The 18,885-nt window shown below is 45.5% G+C and overlaps 1 protein-coding gene across 4 annotated transcripts in view; it reads left to right on the top strand.

Moving 5' to 3' along the window:
* LOC121598411 (opioid-binding protein/cell adhesion molecule) overlaps positions 1 to 18,672 on the top strand; it is a 96,865-nt gene extending 78,193 nt beyond the window's left edge. For all 4 annotated transcript variants that reach the window (XM_041925230.1, XM_041925229.1, XM_041925226.1 and 1 more), the window contains exons 8-12: positions 922 to 1,019; positions 4,005 to 4,126; positions 9,745 to 9,925; positions 11,657 to 11,827; positions 15,536 to 18,672. In XM_041925230.1, the coding sequence (XP_041781164.1) occupies positions 922 to 1,019; positions 4,005 to 4,126; positions 9,745 to 9,925; positions 11,657 to 11,827; positions 15,536 to 15,718 (755 nt within the window). In that variant the 3' untranslated portion in view covers positions 15,719 to 18,672. The remainder of the gene's footprint in view (positions 1 to 921; positions 1,020 to 4,004; positions 4,127 to 9,744; positions 9,926 to 11,656; positions 11,828 to 15,535) is intronic.
* The last annotated feature ends 213 nt before the right edge of the window (positions 18,673 to 18,885 follow it).

Here is an 18,885-nt window from a genome sequence, read left to right as displayed (position 1 = left end):
TTATTCGCAATTTCAATGCATTGCTGCATTCCTCAATTTGTTGCACAGAGAGAGACAGAAAGAGAGAAAAAGGGAGTGGAGGGTGGAGGCTAACGATGGGACTCATTCGTAAAATCTCGCCACCGTTTGTGTGTTGTGGGGTTGTGCATTCTGGTCCGCCCCCCCTGCCAAAACCCGGAACACTAACGAGCCTGATCGTTTTGGGTGCTGCAGGGAAATGCTGGAAAGGAAAAGAACGAGTCTCTCCAGTCCTCCACGCGCAAGCTCCGAGGCTGTTTAGTGGCGGGAAGCATGGGATCACGAAAATTGCATAAACACTTAAAGCGGGGAATGTTTGTATGGATTTCTATGCTGCTACCCGTGCATTGCTGCTTTCTTGCCTGGAACGGGAGCACAAAGGCTGTCCTTTTTTTCTGGGAAAGCTTTTTGGGATATAAATATATGTGAAATTGTACACGAGGTGTATGAGCGTACCGGTACCAGATGCACACTGGATCCTCTTTTTATGGTTTCCTTTTTTATTTTTTTTGTTCGTGTCTGTGTTTTGTAGAAATTTTCCGTGAAAGGGATTGTGTCGTTAAAAATGTGGGAGAAAATCTGTACTTTCCAGCAAAAGGAGCACTGTACTTTACCGAAATATATGCAAGCATTGCACTAGTGAATGAATTTATTGGAAAGAAAGCAAAACAGCATCGTCGCTTCAAGCACAAAGAGCGTGTCAGAATGGAATTGATGCATCACAAACGTGTCTATATAAACGCCAGCCCTAATTACGCTTTCCTTTCCTTCTATGCCCTCACTCACACCGCGCTTGATAGTTTGATACACTTTTAAGCACAATCATCCCGTAATTGATTACATTTTCTTCTCCCTCCCCCCCGCGTCCATAATTATCATCTTTTGCCTTCTTCCAACCCGCAGCACCGCCGGACATTACCGTCGAAAAGACGTGGGTTCATGCCAGCGAGGGCTTCGACATCGATCTCGTATGCATCGTGCACGGTGACGTGAACTCGGAGGTAAGGTGAACTCATTAAAACTTTCCCCCAGAAATGCTCTACACACTTTACACACCACCTCCTCCTCTAGGCGTTCCACCCCGTGAGCAAGCAGTGAAAAGTAAACTCGGGTAAAAATTCCACTAATTGTTAGGATTTCTGACAGTTTTGCAAAGACATGGAAACTTTGTCCCCATCGCACCATCGCACCATCGCCCCATCGGTGTAGTACAACGCGTCGGTTCCCCCGGTCGGCCACTCGGCACCACCTCAAGAGCGTCGGGACTTGAAAGTATGCTGCCGGTTGCAACATAAGTTCTTCCCCGTAAGACGATGATTCCATCCGAATGAAAGTCAAAATAATGCGAGCGAAATCAACGTTGCAGTCGGTTGTTGAAATTTGTCTCCCCTACCATCGAAGATCGCATTACAGCGCACTGCCACTACAGCCGGGCGTTTAAAACTCCAGCCAGCTCCTCCGAGACGGGGTTGCAGTAGTGTGTGCCACGGCACTATTTGCGCAACAATTTCTTTTGCTGCAGTTGCACCCGTTGCAATCCACTCCCAGGCGAGTGTGTATACGATACCGGCGTTGCCGGCTAGCGTCCTGTGAGTGGGTACACACCTTTCCTTCCGAGTGTGTGCGCTCTGCAGCAGTGTCACACTGCACTTTGTGACAACTTTTCCGTCAAACTTTGTAATTCATTTGCGATCAACTTCTGCCGCTGCCGCTCGATGTAAATCAACGTCCAAAAGTTGTGCGCACCACCCGGCGGGGGTTTTGCGGAATTGCTAACGATTTATTTACATTTGCAATGGAAACGTTAATTGTAAACGACTTTTACAATTTGGGGTTGTATGTTTTTGTAGTTGTTGTTGTTGCTGTTTGGTGGAGTGCTTGCTGTGGGAAGTACGGTGTGCAGTGGTGCGCTGTTGCCGTTTTAGTGTTTTTGGTAGCGCAAAGTTTGCGCAACGGTGAACCCTTTTTGGGGCGGAAATTGTAAGTAAGAATTTGAAGCGGGTTTGTTTGCTGGTGCACTTGAGCATAAGGAACAGGAATTATAGCTACAAGTTAGTTCTTTTTATCGAACACGAATATTCTTAAGTGCAATTCGGAAAAGGTCGAACAGTTTAATCTGGAGATTTGTTTTTAATTAAATTTAAGCAATATTTGCTTTGCATTAAGTAAGGTATTAAGTAAGCAAGTTAGGGAACTGAGGACCTTTTTTCCTTATTATTACAAGCTTTATCATTTAATTGAAGATACTTTGTCAAATTGATCACACCTCAACTAAACCCTACCTCAATATATAGAGGTTTTTGTTCAACGGAAAGAGACAGTCAAACAAAAATCGTATAAAAGTAGTTAACATCCATTCGCTTAGAAACTAATATCGATAGAAAGAAACTAATATCTTCATATTAACCCACTGGTCTGAAGGTAATCATTCAATTAACAGACCACTTCACGCTACGCCATTCACACGCAAGCCTTAAAAGTGCAGCGTTCTTATCTAGATAATGGCTAACTATAACCCTGAAAACGGTTCTGCCCGGCTCCGTTCCACTAGCTCATCCCCCCGGCTCGTCGATAATTTAATTCTACATTAGCTTCTTCACACACTTTTTTTCCAGTTTGGCTGTGTTTTTCTCTCTCTCTCTCTCTCTCTCTCTCTCTCTTATTTTCTGCTGTCATTCAGACACGGTTTAAGGGTAAAATCGATTTTGAATACCTTGCCTGCGCTGTTCGCTTTCCGAGCTCTAATGAACAATTTTGCATGAAAGAACGCCAACGCTGAAAGCGAAAAAGGCGTTGAAAGGCTTCTTCTCAGTGAGCTGCTAGGTTCAAACTTTCTTTCATTTTTTTCCCATTTTTTGTTCTTCGGTTATCTACTTCAGCTTGAGAGCTTCGTTTTTAATTGTCTTTTAATCCTTCCGACTCTCTCTCTCTCTGGCTCAAAAAAAAAGAAGAGAAAAAACACCACTGAAGACAGGCTTGTCGTTTTTTTATCTCTCCCCCTTGCTTCGAACCACAAAACTAGCCAAGCTGATGACAGGTCGTTCGGGGCTAGTCGTCGAGATGAAGCAGAAGACTCTGCTGCTGCTGCTGCTGCTACTGGCTGCCTAAGATAGTATTAGTTCTTTTAAAAATATAATGCTGCACTAAAACAAAGCGTCACCACCACCGCCCAAACTGCTCGAGTTGATGAAATGCACCAACTGGCTCTCTGGGGAAAAAAAGGCTCGAACAAAAAATACAACAACGAGAACAAGGAATAAAAACCTCTTTATCCCAGTGTACGATAAGCAACCCCAAGGATCGCAATAGAGAGTGAGTGAGTGAGAGAGAGAGAGAGAGAGAGAGAGAGGGAGAGAGAGAGAGAGAGAGGACACCCTGCTGCTAGAAGTCCGGAAGTCCTCCTGGGGGCTGCAAGGAAATATCAGTGTGCAGCAGTGTGTAGCCTTCTCCTCGGTGTGGCGGCGCACCGTATTAGTTGTGAAACTTTCATAGATTAATTAAAACTTTAGCCAGGGAGTTCATTTTTTTTGCTGCTCAGAAACCGGGCCAGCACAAGGCGGACACCCCGCGCGCACACAAGGTATTATGATGACAATGTTCAACGCCAGCGAAACCTTCCCCGGGGGCGCAAAGTTCTGCACTCGGTGTGGAGCAGAGCCGGTAGGGGCTGGATTTCTGGTTTTTGTGCTCCACTGCTATTGTTGCCACTTCCTCAGCTGCAATTTAAAATTAAATGTGAAAAAGCATCCCACAAAGCGTGTGCCAGGGTGCCGCGGGGTGGGAATAGGTATTGCGTTGATTGTTGGAATAAAATTAATAACAAGTAATGAATATGTTATCCTCGCTCTGCGGGATCCGGCTGGGGGTTTCCGCAATAATTCTCGACCTGCAGAGCGAAGTTGCCTATTAATTTGCCGACTGTAGATAAATGTTTTTTTTTTCTCTCTGAAATGTTTCATTTGTGTTTTCTTTCCCTTCATTTTTAGATGCTGTGGTACCAAAACTCCTTCCTGCTGGATCCAACCGATCGGCGGTCGATGTACTCCAGGGGCGACAAGTACACGCTGAACATTCGCAACTTTCAGCAGTCCGATTTCGGCAACTACAGGTAAGGTTAAACGTGAGTGTGCTTGGAGCGCGCTGAGAAATGGTGCGTGCACTTTGGGACGGCATTTTAGCTTGAAAATAGTACCCTCACCCCATCCGCGCCACGAATGCTTTGCGGGACCAAATTATGTACCGATTAGCTATCAAAAGAATGGCGTAAAGTTTTCACATTCCCGCAAAATAATCACAAAACCATGGGGCTGTGCTAGCTGGGCCGTGAAAAAGGCCCTGAACCGTTCGCCCGAACTGTTCGCTGCGAAAGCGGCTCGTTAACAATTAACCGAATGACTTCATCTTTCATCTGTTGCCACAGAGAGAGAGAGGGAGGGAGAGAGCGCGCGCGCGCGCCGGTTGGTCGATAAGACATCAAACACAAAGTCCCGGGCGCAAGCCTCCATCAGGCCTCGTCGTAGCAGGGCGGGACGTGATTTTGGGGGTGGTGATGAAAGTTTTCAAAACGGAGCACCACGCGATGCTTATCCTGTCAAACCCTCACGACACGGGTTACGGCCCAGCCCACCCAACCGACGACTAATTTCCTCACACTGCTCTCTCCATTCTCTTCCACCCCATCTGCGACATCACACAGCACACAGCAAAACCAGTTCCGAAAACCGCAGAGAGAACCTTGTGCTCGTGCTCTTCAAATAATCAAAGTTTTAAGCTTTTATGCCTATTCTCGGCCATTTCCGACCGAAAAACCACGTCCATAAATGACTTTTGCCCCTACCGTGCTGCCGCCAGATGATCCATTCTGACGGAAAAAGGGATCAGCCTGTGTCCCTGTCCTCCAACCGTCCATCAACCACTCTTCTTGGCAGTCAAAGGTGAACCTTCACCTTCCGACTCATAAAGAGTGAACGAGAGTGAGAGAGAAAGAGAGCAGGCGTTTAAAAATTCAAATCTAAATCATTTTAATCATCCCTCACATCTCGGAAGCACTCTTTGGAGCAGCCCGCCCTGTCTGTTGCTGCCGGGACACATTACGTTTGTCTGGAGTGGTGAAACTTTCCACTCCCTTATGGGTTTCGGGAGGGCAGGGTTTTTCTTCCCACCCAGGGAACTTAAACCATTTTCCACAAACTTTACCGTTCTTGGGCCAACTGGTTCGCCCATTTTACGTCCACAGGCGCTAAAGATAGGCAGGGCGGTTGAAGTAAGTTTTGACCGAAACGTCCATCATCCCGTGGGTGTGTGTGTGTGTGTGTGTGTGTACGTTTGTGTTTGGAAGGGAATAGATTTTGACTTTCCATTCCAATGATGGGTTTTACGATAATATTAATATCCGCCGTGCTGGAAATAGGTTTGTTGAAGTTAGTGAAAATCTGGTTTTATTGTGTGGCTCTCGGGGTGGGGTCGCACCAAACAGGATTGATGAAATCACTCAGGCTTTGATGACCGCACCAAACAGGATTGATGATTCACGGTTCTTTGTAAACGGCTCTTCGCTCAACTTAATGAGCGTGAAGGCTCGTGTGATCGCATAAGACAGTGTGTCCCATTTTGGAGAATCACAATTAATTGAAATAATTCATTTGAAAAGTTCTCAAATTATGTTGGTTTATGCAATGATTATCTCGACAGCTAGCAAAAGATGACTCTTGGGCCAAAAGACACAATATGGGTGATAGTTTTATTTCAGTTTCAAATTAGTATAGTCATCAATTTTCACGTCAGGTTCAATATTAAAGTCAGAGACACGGAGCTCAGACTCATGACGGAAATCTAAGGTGGAAATATAATGCCAAGTTGATTTATCCTTAACACTCTGGGCGCTGGTATTTTGCATTAGCTTTCTGCGGAGAAAACAGTACGAGATAAGGGAGCGATGAGAGCGTTTCATTGGATGACGATCGTTCACTCTCTTTCCGATCCTCGCGTACGATACCGCTTCTGCAATATGCGCTCTTCTTCCCGCTGCAATACGCTCTGCTGAGAGCTGCTGAGAGACCAATCACAGAGAAGGAGGGTGAACAAAGCTGTAATTCCAAAGCGAGCCACACAGCGCCCAGAGTGTTAAAGGCCGGGGGACATTGCCCGTACTCGCTAGTGTAATTTTTATTTTCACTAGCGCATATGGCGACGACCAGCGCAAGCTAGATGCCGGTATAATTTATGTGTCAAAATTATTCATACTTGGTGTCTCATCAAGTTTCGACCAGGCTACTTGTATGCCGTTTGAAATGTTCAAAGTGTATTGAAGACCAGGTAGTCTCAAAGACTGTTTTTGATGACAAAATTTGAACGTCATTTTTTGACAGCATGGGTGAACACTTTTCCCCAAACAAGCTTTCTAGCGACTTGCCGAATACACAAACAATCTTAGAATCTTCCTTATTTGCACTGAAATACCTTAAAAAACACACATAATATTTCTCATTGTAAGCTAAACCAAATCTGAACTAATTAAAATCCATTTTTGGATCAAAATAATGCCGTCGATGAGGACACCAATGTGTACTACGTATGTGTTGCTATGAACAAAGCGAATGGTTCCTATGGAAATTCATTTCACCCATTCTGTCAAAAGGAGCTTTTTTTGATTCCGAAATTAGTTGTCAATTTGTATGGGACGAGACCACCTGGTCTTCATACACTTTGGAAATGTTGATACACGTCCATAAATTGCAACAAAGTAGGCTGTTAATTGTTGTTGTTGGACAAATCATCATTCATACAAAGCGCTAGGCAACATTTTTCCCCATCTTCCAATCTCGATGCATTATTGGGTAAAATTATAGCCTCCTCGACCCAAAACGTTTTTGGATAGATAAATTATACCAGCATTTTGCTTGCACCCGTCACCACCAGATGGCGAAAAATTACACTATGGAGCAAAGTCTATTTAATACAGAGGTCGAGTCGTCCAGAACATTTGATCAAAAAGCGTGGGAAAGTTTTGACAGCTGGATGAAAAAGCTTCAATAGCTTCATCGTAGCATACATAGAGGTTTTAGTTGTTGTGCATGCAGTGGTCTGAACGCATTTCCGGTCATTTTTACATCGTTTGTTCGTAATATTGTACTTAAAAAAGTGTACGAATGTCAAGAAAAAAAAGAATTGTAGTACAATTATTGATTATAACAAGATCAGTGTCCAAAATTAGGACGAAATCATGTGCAGCTCAAGATGACCAAAGCTAAGAGGCTAGTTTCCTTATTTTGGTCGTTTTTAACCGGTGAATTAGTGAAAAAACTACTCCATGCCATGTAAATGAGGAAGAAATGTATAGTTACACTAGATTTTGTGCAGAAAAGCACAATTGGGCCTAAAAAGTGTGGAATCGTTCACAAACTTTTTCATCTAACTGTCAAAACCAAGCTTTTAAAATGGTGGACCAAAATCGAGCTATGCTTCGACCTCTGTATTATATAGACTTTGCTATGGAGTGCGGATCAATGTAGCCCGGCCTTAAGACAGCAGAAAAAGATCGGAATCAAAAGAGTAGCATTATAATTACTAAAGATATTGCTAGCATTTTCAAGCCAATGTTCAATAGTTTAGACATCTTACCATTGATCCAGAAATACAGTTAACATGTCATGTCTTCTATGCCGTCATCTTTAGAGTTCAAACTTTGACACTATATCGAATTCAGAATTTGAAAATTATAAAGATGTTCAAGAAATACATTAGGACGTAATCGATTATAAAGCAAATAAATTGATGCTCCAGATAAACCCTTTTAAAGGTGATTCAGTTGCGTAGCATGGAAAGAATATCTTCTGCAGACAACACTATCCTAGAGGTATAATGGCTGGAAACATTAAACTACTTCCAAAGTTCATTCCTATTGTCTTCAAGGTGCTCCGTCTCTTAGTGAAGAAATCCCCAAAAGAGATACGCATCTATTGTGACTTTGTGTACTCCCTTACTGAGACCTGCCCCGCCCAAAACACTGTCCAAACGATCGACTGCGTAACGCTAGAATATTAACAAACAATTTTCACCGAAAGCTTCACCTCACGGCAGCCCCACGGCACGGCACGTTTCATATCCGAACAGTTTAGCAGCAACCGATCTCACCATCATTGCAGTGCGAGATTTTGAGCCCGTGAGCCCGTTATCTTTGGGGCCCTTGTATAAGCCTCAAAACTGAAAACCCAATTTCCGTGCCGTGCCGAAAATTGTGCATGACCTCGCCGAGCAGAGGGTGTGTGTGTGTGTGTGTGTGTCCAGAGGACAGGGAGAAGGGATGAGCGGGGGAGCGATTTAGGAAATGAGCAAGGCCATTTATTCTCGGACGCCCAAAAACCGGCCCCGCCTTGCCGTGACGCGTTCGAGAAAGGTGCAAGCAGTCATGGTGCGTCTTTCGAAATCGAAACTAATTTCCTACCCGAACCCAAAGCCCGGGCGTTGTGTTTCAACGGCTAAGCCATGGGCCATGGCTTTTTCTCGTTCAGCCGCCGTCGGTCGGGAGCATTTCCAGCCCGCTCGCCAGCGACTCGGTCTAGGTGACTGAAAAACTAATTGGACCCGGTTGTGGTCCAAAAATGTGAGCAATCCTTTTTGAATTGTTTCCCACCGCGTTGATGGACCGGGAGAGAGAGAGAGAGGTAGAGGACACGGGGACACCGAAAAAAGGAAAGAACTGGGCGTACAAAAGCAATTGGGAATCTGACTCTTATAATAGGATTAATTAGGCTCGAAAATTGGTTCGTGACAAATTCATGCTTCTTTTGCCTCCCGGATTGAGCGGACTGTTCGCTCCGACCCAGAGGAGTCTTACTCGTAGCGAAGCCACTCGGGGACATTATGTCACGACTCACTCGGGCATCTGCCTGAGGGCATGTGTGTGTGTGTGTGTGTGTGTGTGTGACGATAGCGACACGAGGACAAAAAAACTCATCTAAAAGCAATGAAAATTTGATTTAACGCTCCTCTGCCACCGCACACAAAATATTGGTAAGAAAATAAACTTTACACTCGGTGCTTCATTCCCGCCCCCCACTCGAGTAGGACAGTCAATCCCGCCGAGCCTGAAAGTAATAACGAAGGGTACCAAGTATCCACCAAAATAAGAAGAAAAAACAAAAAAAAAGGGAAACGCTCAAAATTTTGGCAAATTTCTACGAAACCCGTAAACGAACCTTCCCATCGACCGTTCGGGCTTAACGATCGCATCATTGCGGGAACACAAAAACAGAGCGGGCTGCCCCCTCACTTAAATCTGGCATCCGGATGAGTCCGGCGCTTACACACCCCACGACAGACAGTTACACCGACAGCGCGAGCGGTAGATAATAAATCTCGTCTTAATTTTATGATTTACGGCCATGAAAATTGCAGGAAGCTCGTTCAGCAGTGCCGCGAGTTCGCCACTAAACGGGTGGAATTCAAGCGCTGCTCAACCACCACCACCGCAGCAGGCCCCCTCGTCTCGTCCTTCGTCCATTTTTGCCGCAAGCAAAACTCGTGTCATGGCTCGTGTTAATGACGCCTTCGGGTGGGTTTTTTTTACCAGCTACCAGCGGCACTGTTTCTTATTTCCGACAGTGTTTTCCTTTCGCAGCGCGCTCCCTGTTCCCAAACTTTTCCATTGCTGATGATGATCGTTCGCTTTATTTCAAACTGTGTTTTTTTTATTCCACTTTCTTCTCGCGTCCTTCTTTGCAACAGCTGCGTTGCCGACAATGCCTTGGGCCGGACGAAAAAGTACATCGAAGTTTCCGGCCGCCCCGGTCCGGCCGCGTTCCAGTCGCCGGCGTACAGCAACTATCTGGATCGGTACAATCTCACCTACACGATAGAGTCGATCCCACCGCTGGACGAGATAAAGCTGCTGTATCGAAAGTTGATGGTGAGTAGGCAAGCAAAGTGTGTGCTTTGGTGCAGGTGTCTTTAGAAGGAAAGCGGGCTTATCTTAGCTTTTCACCGTCCGATACATTAACACCTTATTTTTTGTTGTTTTTTCTAGGGGTTTGGGCTTTGTGTATTGGGAAATATTGCATCGAAATCAGTTACTTTGAGTAATAAAAATAATACAGTTTTCCTATTGTTTTACCCCCAGTAGAAGTTATGGAATGACTCTCAATATTCTATTTCTGTTTTTTTTTCGACTAAAGTCACAATGCACATTCCCCAAACTCTTAGGCTTCAAATCGGCTTACTTCCAAATGTTCAATATCTCTACATCGAGCCGTCATCGTCATCTGTAGTAAAAACTATGCTCTCCCACACACGCGCGACCGTTTTTCCGGCTTCGCCCTCCCCAACAAAGAGCCTTAAACTGACGGACGAACATAATCGTATTGTCACTGATTACGATAAAGCTTTCTGTTGTTGCTCGAGAGTGGGGGTTGTTTTTTTAGTGTGTCGGCCCAACGGGCAGAAATGAAAAGATACATTAGTTTATGAATTTTTTAACAATTTCCATCAGCTCCCGTTCGCTCAGTGCTTACCGACACGCACACACATATAAGCTCTTAGCGAGTGAGGTAAGGCAATGGAAGGGATGGAAAGCTGTAGCCTGCACTCAGCACGTTGACATGCTGCAGCAGTACGGCCGGTCGGTTGAAAGCCGTACACCAGCCGTACGTACAGTGCAGCGAAGGGTTTACATTTTTAATGCAACTGAAAATTTAAAAAGCTGCCCCACACTGCGTGTCGTTGTGTTTATTATTGATTTTGGCTGAAAGGTTGGCAAGATGATATAAATGGCATTTCATTTCTGCTGAGCAGTGTTTTAATTTGTAACGCTCCGGGGTGAAGAAAGGTGAGAAAAATGGAGAAGTTAAACAGATTTTTGCTTTATAAAATGACAGAATTTTACCTTATGTTGTGTTTCATGTTGACAAAAAAAACCCTTTCACTTCAATAACAATTAACTTCTGTGCTTGGGGATATAAATTTCTTCAACCCCCAGGCGTCATCACCATTGGTAATAAATATAAAATTATCTCTATACAGAATAGCCCGCGGACCATACATACAGCCTGCATATATTTATGTTGAGCATTATGTTAACCCGGCGGGATTCCTACAACAACAACAAAAAAATAACCAACCAAACACACACAAAAAAGGAAATTAAATTAAATTATCCATTTCCCCCATTATCACATCTTACATGCGCCCCCCCCCCCCTTTTTTTAAGTACCGCCGTTAGCCGTGTCCTTCCATTTGCACTTCAATTTACACACACTCTCACGCCTTCTTTTTCTCCGTTTTCCTTTATTTATGCTCTCGTCCTGTACTGTCCTGTCGACCATCACCATCACCGGGCATCATCATTTATCATCGGCCACCAACACTACCACCGGTCAACTCCGTCACGCAAATCACGTCACCGGGCTGCATTTTACTTCTCTGGTCACCGGACGCCGCCACATCGAGAAACACTCCGTCCTTTTGTTGCGTTGTACGCGATATGTTCTCTGTTCATTTGTGCTCCACAACAACTACAACGATGATGACGCCGATGATGATGATGATGATGATGTGTGTTTTTATGCGGTACAACAAAATGCACGTACGACATCACCACCACCGCGGTATCACCACACGGTACCACCCACCGAACCGACTGCAGATGAACGAAACATACCAACATCCGGGCAGCTGGGAGGACACCATTTTAGTGCCAACATTAACCAGATCCGATCCTACACATTTTATTATGTCGCATGTGATAAGAGGGCTCTCGCCGAACTCCGTCTACGAGGTAATGATTCAGGCGCGGAACGTGCACGGCTGGAACGAGGTAAGTTGTGCCTCTCTTGGCTCTGTTTGTTCTCGCTTCTGTGTCAATGTAAAATGTGTTACTTCTTTCCTGCGTTGTTGATCCATTCGGTGGTTGCCTGCTTTTTGGAAAATCATTACAAAACGGTACGGCACGCTGTTGCAGAGTGCACGTGTGCGATGGGTATATATGCGCACACAGCACACTGTGATGGCACTTCCTGACGCGCTCGCTGTTTGTTGGCTTCCTCTTTGCGTGAAAAAACCCTCCCCACAGCAATGTTGTTTGCTGGCTGCCGGAAAAGCAAGCCCGGAATCTCGGTTTTGCGATTTACGACTCGAGCCTGAAAGCCTCATCCTTCCGGTTTTGGTTTTGATGAATTGTTTCATTACACGTATCGGGATGGTGTGGCAAGGGGAACTACACCTGCATGTTCTTTTTTTTTGTTGTGCACAGCACAAACGAGATATGTGTCACACTTGCCTTGCCATAATCTTCGTGTTTATGCACTGTGTAACGGGGAGTGTGAGTGAAACGTTGTGGCGAGGGGACATAAATACCATCACCGGTGACTTGAGCGCACACAAAGGACTCAGGAAAGCAGGAACTTCACTTACAACAGCACGGAGGCGGAGGCGGTCCATGAGCGATATGGTTAAATTAAGGCATTGAAGACACTGAAGACTTTGAAAGGCTTTCCTGGCGATTGAAATAGTTTTACCTTTTGATGCGGTTGAGCTTCTTCCCCCCCCCTGAAGGGAAAGCAAATCGTTCTGCTTGGCTAGCAGACAGTTTCCATTTTTGAATTGCACTGGTAGCTTTTAAAAAAAATAATTTACCTTAAACCCTTTCCGCAGCAAAAGCCTAAGCCTAAGCCGGCTGAAACCTTCCCCTCGGACTCGGTGATGTGTGATGCATTTGGCAAATTAGTTTTTAATGCTCATCAAATCAAACACCCAGCCGGCGGCGATGGTAGCAGCAGCAGCAGCAGCAGCAGTCGCAAGCAAAGCCCTTATATTTCATTCATCAGCCGGCTTCATTTGTCAGAATCCATGATATGGTAGCATCGAGCGATGGGAGCGGAAAAGCAAAAGTCAGACTCAGGACCTTTATTGCTGTCTGTTTCTCTCTGTCTCAGCTTGCTTGCTAGGTATAAATTATTTTCCCAGGGATTTTCTAGCCCGCAGGCATGCTGTGTCTTGCATGTGTGTGTGTGTGTGTGTGTGCCCCGCATGTGTCTGGCTCGTGTTTTGCACGGTCATTTGTTGATCATTTCTCCCGCTCGGAGGAGAATTTTGTGTGACCGTTGGTGCGATTTCAGTAATTTTGCACGGCGCGTGATTTATAAGCCTGATTTTCACCATCCCGTTGCCCCACTTTTTGATGGTCGATAAATCTTGGTTTTACGATCTTTCACACGCTTTCTCCACAGTCGACAGGACATCAGTCGACAGTGGACAGTGTTGCTTTACTTGATTTAATACAGCTTAGTTTTGGAAGTGTTGACAGCAGATGGATTAAAACGGGATTTTACGTAATGAAAAAGAAATGAAACGAAAAGGCATTTTTGTGCTCTGAGATAAATGAATAGTTCTGACTGAGTCGTCAGCTTACTAAACTCCTAACAAGCTTGACGCTGTTCGACACAAAACCCGAATGTTTATTTGCAATGGACAATGTTAAAACATGCCTTTAAGATGTTAAAGCTCTCCAATAGTCGTTTTTCGCGCGAGATCGAAACAAAACGGACAACAGCAAAACGCCAAACTCGGAAACCGGGGGCATCAGCTCGGAATTTCAGCCCATACCGGAGCTTATGCCTGTGCTAATGCTTATTATCATAATAAACATTCACTCCGATTGATACGCGATGCCCGTGGTACAGCCGCTCGGCCACGGCTACACGAAAACTGGTGTCAAAGTTCAGCCCAGCACTCGGCAGAGAGCTTAAGAAGTTAAGCGCCGGCCAACAAGTTTCCTCCTGGCCAAGCGCGTTCACGTTCGCGTGGAATAAAAACAATCCTATTTGCGCGAAACGGCAACCTGGAATGAGACCGAAAGACAAACTTTCATTAATTTTCACTGTAACACAAAATTCAAATTCTCCTCCACCCCGGTGGTAGCACGCATCGGGCGCATTAGCGCCGGCGGATGAGAGCGGAATACCAATGACAGAAACGCCGCCACCGCCGCCGCCGCTGCTCGGCAGGCTCGTTAACGTTGTTGAGAATTCAGCGCACCGAAGCGCACGTGCTTGACCGAGGCGAAAGGAAGAAGCAAAGATAAATATAAACTATACATTACCATCTAAATATAGCACTGTTGGCCTTTGTAGCGGACCGATCAACAATCGATGGCGTTGTAACAAGATTCGCTCGCTGCTTGCAGTGCCTCAAAGCTCTAATGGATTAATGCGCCACACGCCGGGGATAAGGGTTTTGGTCAAAAATACCAACATGTTCTGTTTGCACGTCACACGGAAACACGCCTGGACACATCTGACCTGATGCACGATTAATGGAAGCGTGTCTTCATCCCCGGACAACGATAAGCTTTCGTTATGAATGAAATATAAGGCCCACCAGCTTAAAGCTCGCAGTCTAGCCCAATAATAGATTATCTATAATGCATTTCCCTGCCTGCCTTCGCGGTGGAAGCTTTCGGCACAACTTCAAAGTGCCTTACGGCACAAATTTGCACCCTTCCCTCCCAACCCGGAGGCCACGTCCCGACAATAGACTTAATTTGGGGACTGATCATTAATTTCAACTTGTTCCATCATCACAATAGATTAAATCGTATTGTTCACTGCTAAACAACTATTAAACCGATTATCATTAGGGATGTGGCGGGATCCGACCTCCTTCTAGCTGGCGGTGCCGTTGCGAACGCTGCCAAAGTGTGCTGCCTTCTGATCCTTCGGTCGGATCGGGTCCGCCTGCCGTAATACGCTGGCAAAACGAAGCACCGCACAAGCCGCGGGCCTTCGAACTTTACCCATCGCACACCGCACACCGATGACAACAGTGCCGGGAGTGAACGTGGCGGCAACGGAAAGAGGGAATAGTAGTATTCTCTTGAATTAATTATTTCTGCTCATCACCATTTCGAGCTGGAGCGCTGTGTGGAGCGCGGTCGGAGGCGGCCTCATCTGGCATTAATCCAACTCGGGCGGGCATCATCCGTGCGCAGCTCGCGGCGAGCCCCGAGCCCGCGGTCCTGGGAGAAGAAGCGTAATGGTTTCTCAGACAGGGCGTGAAATATCTATTATAAACGATATGTATATTGGATTGATTAATTCGATTTTCGCCTCGGAAACGTGCCACTCGGACGGCAATCGGATTGGCGTGCGGCGACGCTCCGGAGTCGACGGAACTCGGCTGACGGACGGGGAATGATCCACTTTGCGCTTAATCGAATCTTTAACTCGTTGATGCATTGGTTTGTGTGCCTCATTAGTTGTTCGATTGCGTGTGTGTGTGTGTGTGACTTTAACATATGAAACGTTTCGGCTTGTCCTTTGGTTTGGGACACGCGTCTGCATGTTTGTATGTATGCCAATGGGGAAATGATGTCTTTTCATGTGTCATCTAGGAAGTGTATTTATAGAACAATCAATAAACAATACTTTTAGTATTTTCAAAGTATTTTATTAATTTGTGCTCTCTCTCTCTCCCTCTCTCTCTCTCTCTCTCTCTCTCTCTCTCTCTCACACACACACCATTCCAGATTAGTGACATCCATCAATTCTACACGCGAAACTTTGACCTGACGCCGAACGAGCTGGAATTCGTGATGAGCTCAATCTCCAACAGCGGCTACCGGAAGCCGTTCTCCTCGGAGCTGAGTGTTAGGATGCTTGCCACCTGCTTCGTGCTTGTTCTGCTCAGCTTTTCTCTTGCAAATCGTTAAGTGAACCAGCCCCTTGCGGTGTGTGTCTCCGAAGGGAAATGTAAGCTTCACGCACCATGTAACATAGGTTTGCGGCTCGTGTCAATGTCAAGGAAACTATCAATTGTCCATTCAAAGGGGTCTCTCTCTCTCTCTCTCTCTCTCTCTGGCAAATACCATTTTTAGCAGCAGTATCTTAAAAGCCAGCAAGAGAGATAGAGTCTAGTGTGCGTCTGAAGAGGAAGAATATGAAGAAGAAGAAGAAGAAGAAGAAAAACAAGTGATATAGTCAATAGGAAGCAGTAGCTGTGTGTAGCACTATGTTTTCCGTTCTCAATTATTACCGGGTTTTTTTTTTTCGTGAACTCAATTCACCCAACCCCAAAACCCCTTAGATCGTTAGTGTACGAGTGACTATGGCATACGTAGGCGGGCTGTCCTTGCTATAAATATTACTCGAACGTAGGATGAACTGTATACAATGGTAAGAATTGTGTTTTATGTGCGTGTGTGTGTGTGTGAGAGTGAGCTGAGCGTGGAGTAAAGATAGAACACGTTAGTACTAAGCTAGAAGATGCCGAGCTTGTGGCTGGAAGGCTCCGCCACAGTTCCGTCGTGTGTAGTCGTCGTATCCTTAGCAGAACAACAACAAAAAAAAAAACTCATCTTTGTGAAATTAATACTAAAACCCCAATGTCTATAGCAATGCGAAGGTGTCTGTGTCCTTGGGACACAGAACTCCACAACAGCTCTTTGATCTTTGGAGCTGGGGAAAGGTAATGTACATATAGCGCAAATCCTTCCTCACCGTTTCTTCCTCTTGAGCAAAACAGAATCGGGCAGAGCGTTCCGATGGCACCGATACAATTAGCTACGGACGTGCATCATGATCACGATAGAGCGGCGAAGAAAGGGCCAGGGATTCGCGTCCATTAGTGAGCGGTTCTCGCCCCCCCTTCGTTGGCCTCGACGGTCGATTGTCCACAAAGTCCCGCCGATCCCGCTGACTTTCTTTAATGGACTTTGATGGATCGGGCAGGGCGGCCCCCCAGGCCCTGTGGTAATGGAACAGTGCACACCTTCCCCGCTGGGGTTTGTGCACTGGCGGGTGTGTAGGTGTAAATTTTTAATTCATCATCCCAACATCCCTAACCGGAAGCTTTTATTACCGAGAATCGGCGAGAGTTGTGAAGTTGTCGTAAGCCGGTGACTACGCGGAAGGGGTTAACGAACCGGAGCAAAAGTGGGAAAAGCGGGAAAGGAGTGCAAACTTACCCAAGCCCTGGGAAACCGTCGAAAAACAAAAGTTTCCTCCAGTGCGTGATCGAAGACGTTCAATATGAGCGGGGAATAATACTTCCTCCGAAAAACCGGATGATGGATTTTCACGTTTTTCACCTGGGCCTCACCGTCGCCATTCTGCCGCCCTAAAATTGGGCCGGAAATGGGTTCAGGGAACAGGCTTTGGAGGAAAGTTTGCCAGGCTTTTAGAACAAAATAAAAGAGGCCAACCTACCGAAACCGTAGACCACCACAAACCTCCAGGGATTCACCCAGGGAGCTACTCGCCGGCTTTCCGGGGCCTGTGGATGTGGTTAGGGCGTTAACGGAAAAGCATTCTACTCGGGTGGCTGGTGTATCGGGCGGGGATGGGTGTTAATGCTCGGTAAAGTGTTTGCACTTTCCCATGTGGCTGGGGCAAATCTTTCAAATCCATTCGTGTGTTCCGTGGGCGAGAGCGTGGAGGCAAAACAGGGAAGACATCAAACCCAATCGGCCCAAACAACAGCCAATCGGCCCGACAACAGGCGGCAAAACGGGCAAAGACAAAAGATTCGATTCTCGAGAAAATGATGAATCTTTGATTAAAAACACTAAAGTGCCTTATCTACGAGTAGATCGAGAATCGCTTTTGTCGCCCGGTGGAGACTGTGGCCGGCCGTAAGCGGACGGGGTGAGCATTTGTGAGAAGAGATTGCTCCTTTTTTGTTATTGTGAAGCTAAGAAATCATTTCCAAACGGTGGATTGAATGCTTTTGCAGTGCTTTATGTATTTGCGTTAATTTTTGTGTTTGTTTCAGTAAGAAACATTGCAATGCAATAGTTTTCCAATCGATTTGAAGACATAGTTCAAATAGGTTATGTTGTTCGCTCGTGAAGTATATGCAAAGCACACATGCACGTCGGCAAAGATGTGTCATTTTCACTTGCTACATAATCGTTAAGTTAGTGCGTCCGGCGTCATAAGCCGCAAGGCAAACATTTTCGCAACATTTGCTAGAGCGAAACTCATCTCGCCCATGTCCCAATGTCTCCCTTATCCACTCACGGCCACATAGAAAATGTATCTTCAATAGCATTAGTCTGGACGGTGTGCTGTGTGTTGGAGCCTGTGAGCTGGAGGAAAGCTTAATTGCGTCAACATCGGAACATCGGGACGGTGTATCAGTAAACTTGCACTGTACATAATATTCGTACAAATATCGTAAAACCATCGCCTCCTTCCCCCCCCCCCATCACACCTTCGCTCTTCTTCATTCAGCTATCGTTGTAAGGCACCAAAAACCCTGACAAGTTTTTGTCCCACCCTGCACCCTAGAAGTAGACTTAAGTAGCCGTGCGTAGCCGATTTGTGATCCATCCCGAGTTCGATCGATTGCAGGTAGAGGAGAGAATGTACATATTAAGCAGGAGTAGGCTATATGTAGCGAAATGATACGCTCATTAGAATCAAGGGTCAAATGAATCATTCAGTATGAAAAATATAGCAAAAAAGTGACAAAAAAAAAATCGGAAAAAAATCTTAACAAAGCGTACACTAAAACGAAGCAAATGCAGCTCGTGTAATGCGAATGGAAAGCAACAGCAAAAAAAAAAACAAACCCCGCCCGTCTAGCCCGATGTAAACGTAAAATTGTGTAAAATGTAACAGCCAATAGAAATAAATGAAGATACTAACGATTAGTTTTGATGTACGCAATGGTGCGAATTGATTGTAACACATATCACAGACGGTTTTTTGTGAACTTCCAGCAAAGCGCTGTATGAACCGGTAAGTACAGGGATAATAATTTTGTTTGTCTTTGGTATTAGGGTTTTCCCATTTATTTGAGGTACTGCAATTCTTCCTTTAATTCTTTTGTAAATATTTGACTTTTATTTTCACTTTTCAGTTGTTTTTCGTTTCT

The sequence above is a fragment of the Anopheles merus genome, chromosome 3L (genome assembly GCF_017562075.2).
Source record: "Anopheles merus strain MAF chromosome 3L, AmerM5.1, whole genome shotgun sequence".
In the NCBI taxonomy this organism is placed as follows: Eukaryota; Metazoa; Arthropoda; class Insecta; order Diptera; family Culicidae; genus Anopheles; species Anopheles merus.
The sequence above is the reverse complement of the archived record's forward strand: the minus strand, read 5'-3'. Positions and strand labels throughout refer to the sequence as shown.